Source organism: Lactuca serriola, chromosome 4 (genome assembly GCF_051521515.1).
Source record: "Lactuca serriola cultivar US96UC23 chromosome 4, Lser_US96UC23_V15, whole genome shotgun sequence".
NCBI classification, from domain to species: Eukaryota; Viridiplantae; Streptophyta; class Magnoliopsida; order Asterales; family Asteraceae; genus Lactuca; species Lactuca serriola.
This window is the reverse complement of record NC_136411.1, coordinates 249495354-249501455: the sequence shown is the minus strand read 5'-3', so window position 1 is coordinate 249501455 and position 6102 is coordinate 249495354. Positions and strand designations below refer to the sequence as shown.

Below are 6102 nucleotides of genomic sequence, written 5' to 3'. Positions count from 1 at the left end.
AGGCTCATGCACTCGTCGAGTTGATGGCTCTGGTTGTAGAATTTCGAGTTTTTGGCCAGAATTGGATTAGGATCAATATCTCAAACTGTTTTTTGAAACATAAAATTTGTTTTCTTGAGATGATAGTGATCATGCTCATCCAATTAAAAGATAATTCTTAAAATTTCAAGATTTGTATTAGTTTATATGTATAGACTAATTTCTTGCAAATTTTTGATATGAATTATCTTGACTTATGAGTTTAAATAGATCCTAGATAAATTATTGGATAACTTTATTGTTAAAATATTGATCTAAATGCCTTAATGAATTCCGACTACTAGAAAAATAGTCTTTTACGATGTGCAATGCGTGTTGTAAAATGCTCAAACGACACGCAAATGTGTTTCAAGGAAGGCCCTGTCATAACGAGATACGACGCACTTTTGCGCATCGTCTATTTACGATACGCATTTACGACACGCATTTATGACACACATTTACGACGCACAGTTATGACACACAATGCATATCAAGGAAGGCCCTGTCATAAGGAAGACGACACACATTTGGGTATCGTAACCTTACGATGCGCGTGTTTATGACACGCAATGCGTATCAAGGAAGCCCCTATCATAAAGGAAGACGACACACATTTTTGCGTGTCATAATTTTAAATGTTTTTAAAATTATATATTTTTGATGGATTTACTAATTTTCAAATTAAATAACACATTAAAAGTCTCATCATACAAAATAAAATATGATAAACAATAAAAATAATTCATTGCACTAATATGTCAAATATAAATAATCATTCCAATAGTAAGTAAATGTAACACATTGCTAATATTACATAATATTTATGATAGAAAACAAAACATGCAAAACATTAAAAGAAACCCATGACTAAATTCTCCTTTGACAATTTCCTTTCTAAGAGACTAACCTGAATGTAGGAACTTTGAGACGCTGCATGGCATCGAAGGAGGTTGCTAGAGCTGTCAGAACCTGCACAGGGAAAATCAGTAACTTAACATACAATACAATACAAGATGATAAGATAGAGAAAAGAGAAAAGTGAATACACACCTTAAAGTTTGCACCTTCAAAATCCGGATCAAGGGTACTAAGGTCAAGTAGCCAATCAATGAATAACTTGAAATACGATATGTGGTTGAATGATGTACATCATGAACCAACACAACAGAACATACATGATAGTTACCTTGAATTACAAAGTGCTGTTAATGGAATCAAATATAAGCTCCCATTTTGGACCTATATCATGAACCAACACTACAAGTGCCTGAGGAGACAACACACATTTTATAAATAACACTTATTTCTCAACAAATGTAATACATAAAAATTTATTGAAAAAAAATTTGACCTGCTTTTCAAATAACGACCATGGACTTCCTGACCCTGGCTGCCCAACAGGGGTCTGTAGAGTTGTCTTTTAAATTAATCCATATTGACATCCAATAGGAATTTAGAGTGTAACTAAAAGCAATGAATTAGTTAATAATACCTTAAGTGCTTTGGCTTTCCATCCACGATCACAATTACACACTAGTAATTTCATGATCATATTTGGATTAGACATATTACTTATTTGAGACGCCACTGTAAGTGAGTATGATTGTTATATAAGTTATCTAATAAATGTATCAACAGTTAAATAGTTTGCCAAATTTAAACCATATGAGATACCACTGCTTCCATTTGAATAAATATGTGTTTGTTTCTTCTTGGTCCTCTTCAAATGCATTTTCTTGAAATTCAAAGACTTAATAATAAATATTATAATACCTGTAATAGCATCATAGCCAGATGTATCCACTTCCTCTTACATGCTCCTTCCAGTTTTCTAAAGGAGATTTGAAACAAACATCATTGAGCAAGAAATAGCAACAGATATTACTATTTTTACCAGTATGGACAATATACTTTACTTTTTACCCATATTTACCTCAAACTGAAGCAATTAAGATTCAATTGCTTTCCTGTAGGCCTCAATCGCGCCAGGTGGAACTGTATAAAAGAGGTTCTCCTGCATTACATTGAAACAAAGTTGTTATGAAACCAGTAAAACAATTACATATTAATGGAAGTTTAGTAAAACAATTACAGATTAATGGAAGTCCATTCACTTTTATTGTCATGGGATTTGATGGTTGGTTTTTGGGTTTTACATAAAAATAGGATATTCCTAAGAGATGGAAAGAGAGCCCTGGAGGACCATGTCATTGTACAAGTGTCGTGTCTCTCTTTGATCTAATAAGAAGTAAGGAATGACATATATAAAGTGATTATACAATATGAATGGACAAGGAAAATAGATGTTTATGTGTGTGATAGAAAAGCCAGCTCATCTGGAAGTGGAAGCAATATAGATATCTATGTGTGTGATAGAAAAGGTTAGGAAAGAAAGAGTTTTAAAGAAATAAAGAGTATCACGATCAGTCATCATATTTTTGAAGGTTTGATCTCACATCAACTTTAGTTGTTATAGTTTACCAATTTAAAAATTAATAGTCCCTTTGCTTATTGATTTCTATATGTTAGCAAAGTTTTTCTTTGAGGGTATTTTTGTCATTGTACTTAACTGTTTTATTTCTGTTTACAGCTCTACAACTACTCAAGGGAAGCGCTAAGTCCATAACTTACAATGTCAGATTAACCCAAATGACCATCTAGCTGGTAAAACGTACTCTTTTAATCCAATCCTGTTTTTACCTGTGTCAAAATTAAAAATATTATTGATTAAAAAACTACATTCTTATAGGTTTTTATGCGTTTAGTGATTACAAATATACAAATAATTTTATCCTTACATTTAGTCCAATTTGGAGCATATGCTTGTTGTTGAAACTGCCGTGAGACGTATCCTTACATTTACATTTAGTCCATATTGACATATCCTTACATTTTATCCTTATATGTAAAATAACTCGCATTTTCATTGTCCATGTAGCTGAACTTATTGACATTGTATAGCTATAGAATAGAAAGGATTCTAGGAATGACGTACATCCATAAGTTTGCAAGTATCTGCTATAGGTTCCACATAAAAAACTATCTTTTTATAGACCAGCTTGTGATGTGGCAATATCGGGTCTTGGGTGGATAACATTTGAATCTGTTGGTCTTGGTCAAACGGTCCTGAAGCTGCCCATAAAAATTTAATAAACATGTTATTTAGCATGTAAAAGAAAAAGTAGCTAGGGTGATAAAATAAGCATACCTGGCTAAGAGTACCATAGGAAATTGACATCTTTTTACGATTGATGTATAGATATTAGGAAACACTGCATGTCCTGAAAAACAGTACCCATAAATGCCTATGGCAACAAGGAAAGTTGAGAGGTTTAAGGTTTTTGTGGTTTCAATTCGAAACCCCACATCATCCACAAACCCAACCCAAAACAAGCGAATCGACACTAAAATTGACGCAATAACTCCACCAGCTGGATTAAAACCAAAATGATTTAATTGTAGTAAAAGTTTGTTATAAACCATTTTTATTTTGATCTTCTGTTAATAACACTCATATTGCGTAGCCAAACTATGGGAAGGACAACTAGAGTGATTATAATTGCAAATAAATAATGTGCATTTAGTATATATCCTCCGAGGTTTAAATGTGCATTTGGAAATAGAGACGATAGGTTATCACTCTCCAATATAATATATTCAACACAACATGCATTCAGTGAAAAAAAAGACTTAGTTAAAACATAGAATCAAGCCAAATTATGTAAATCGAATCAGTGTCAGATTAGATATACTTACGTATAACTCCACTTACAATATTATCTGATGTAAAAACAGAAAACAAGAGATAAAGGGTAAATTGGTCTGAAACAAGACTTTAATGTAATTTTTTTTTGTTGATGTATTAAGTAAACTTACAGAAATGATGAGACATCCGAGAGTGCCAAAGGCAGCCTGGCTGATACATGGATAGGTCTTGACGCCAGGTTGACTATCTAAGCAGTATCGAAAGAGGATACCAGTGTACAAAGAAAGGTCACCAAAGATGAACAATAATGACAGTCCTACCCATCCTCCTTCTTTCACTGCAAAAGGAGTTGAAGGAAGTCCAACTCTACAAAGAACATTTATTCCTACACAGTACACAAAAAAGTTATCACTGATTTTTTTTTAAATGACAAAGTAAATTGATACTTATATGCAATCAAAGTTGCATGTTTGCTAAGAGAATTCAAATGTGTGGCCCATGGTGGCCTTGGTTAAATACTCTGTCTGGGACTGGGACCAAAAATTTATAGGGGTCCATTAATACCATCTTTATCAGATGGTTGGATGAAATAAAATCTCCAAATCAAAAATTGTCAACCTAAGACAGAACTAGGACCATTGAACAATACATAGCAATACAATAATCTCTAACATTTAAGTATGAAAAAATTAGAAAACAAGATGTCATGTTGATATTACACATACCATTAAGAACATATTTGTGATAATGTGGCAAATTCTTAGCAGATGATCCTCGTGGAGGAAGAAGAGAGTGAGAACTACTATGCCTTTCTTGTGGCTGCTGGTTGTCTGTTGAAGGTGGCAAGAAAGGTTTGCTCAAACTTGGGATTATCTCAAGGGTGTGTCTGCTTGTCAGTGTTGATGAAAGGAATGAACTGCCTAATCGAGACAAGTTGGGAGTCCCCAGAAAGTTCAGCCTTGAGGATGGCACACTCCTATACAGATCTATCGATTTCCTAAAACATCCATCATATAACCCAAGGAAAATCTTTAACAAAACTACTTTCTTTTGATTCAATATCATACAACTAGATCTTGTTATAAATCGACCACTTCTAATCTTAGTTTGTATCAAATCTTAAACTTAGTGTGATTGTTGTTTTCTGGTACAAAAAAGTTTTAGAATTCATATAATCCAGTTTGATCATGTCGGTATAACAAGATTCAATATTCAAATGAATTTAGAATTTCAACGGAATCTTATCAATTATTGACTATATAAGGAATTAAAGTAGAATCCAAAAAAGTCGGATGTGGTCATACCTGTAACTTTGAGGCCACGATGGGTTTAAGGAACTAGGTTTGATTTGATGCTGAGGGTTATCATCGGAATAATTTGAAAATTCCGAATCATTCCTATCGTCTTCACCTCTAGTGGAGTCCTTGTCTTCCTCATAATCTTCACTCTCGATGAAAAAGGCTTGATCTGATACTGAATTCTTCATTTTCTCACAAGTTTCGTTGCCTTCTTTTCAGATCTCTGAGACTTCAAACAAAAGAGGTTAATCTTGTGTAAGATAAGCTCTTAACAATATCAACTGATACGAAGTTATGAAAAATGATGTATGTGAATATGTAAAATTTTGTTGTGAACTGGATTTGGATCCATTAAAAAGGGAAAATTGACTTTCTGGGAAGTCGTCACCACCTCAACGACACCCAAGCATGTTTCACCATCTATTTCAAACACAGGGAGGTTGAGACACCTACAAAAGTTGAGTTTTTTAACATGTGGGAAATTTCTTCATGAAAACGCGACTAGGGAAATCGATCATCTCATTAGAATCATACTCAACTTCAATATTAATCTAACCTAGGGCTTGTAAACATGAGAAATCGTTGTAGTCTCTGGTGATGTGAAGTTCCCGAGGTCGCCGACGGAAAGAGATGAGTCGAGGTCAGAGCCGAGTTAAGGTAGATTCGGTAGTCGTGGAGGCGGATTAGGGTTTACAGAGAAAAAGGGAAGGAGAGAGTAAAGGTTCTCGGCTGGTGGCGTGCTTGCATTGATCGACGTCGACGACCAGGAATGGCAAGTTATGATGGTCGAAGTGCAAGGGAAGAAGTAGGCGGCAGTCAATGTCGGGAGGGGGAAGGTAGGAGTGTCGATAACTAGGGCTACAAGGATAGGAAGAAAAAGGAAAGCGGGGTTTTTAGTTTTATAGGATTTCATTTTCCTCCGGCTATTAAAGGATGGAACGCACATTTCCATTAAAATTTATAAAGCGACATTTTCAGATGACAGACATTTTATTATAGGTGCCCTCCGTGTTTTTTTTTTCACTAATTTAAGGGCACACACTTTTGCATATCGTAAATCGATGCGTATCATAAATT

The 6102-nt window shown here is 34.3% G+C and overlaps 1 protein-coding gene across 3 annotated transcripts; it reads right to left on the bottom strand.

The window, feature by feature from the left end:
- Positions 1-823: 823 nt before the first annotated feature.
- Positions 824-5895, bottom strand: LOC145096916 (amino acid transporter AVT1C-like). 3 transcript variants are annotated; one of them, XM_079034301.1, is made up of 11 exons: positions 5582-5895; positions 5417-5474; positions 5032-5248; positions 4453-4724; positions 3230-4112; positions 2820-3153; positions 2653-2721; positions 1955-2035; positions 1373-1852; positions 1072-1288; positions 824-990 (listed from the first exon to the last, which is right to left on the bottom strand). In XM_079034301.1, exons 3-5 carry the CDS (start codon positions 5211-5213, stop codon positions 3790-3792), a joined length of 777 nt encoding a protein of 258 aa, XP_078890427.1. In that variant the 5' UTR covers positions 5214-5248; positions 5417-5474; positions 5582-5895; the 3' UTR covers positions 824-990; positions 1072-1288; positions 1373-1852; positions 1955-2035; positions 2653-2721; positions 2820-3153; positions 3230-3789. The 3 variants fall into 3 exon arrangements, with proteins under 3 accessions (XP_078890427.1, XP_078890428.1, XP_078890429.1); XM_079034302.1 differs by having other exon boundaries at positions 1373-1426; positions 1514-1852; positions 5032-5895; XM_079034303.1 differs by having other exon boundaries at positions 3230-3302; positions 3898-4112; positions 5032-5895.
- Between the last annotated feature and the right edge of the window lie 207 nt (positions 5896-6102).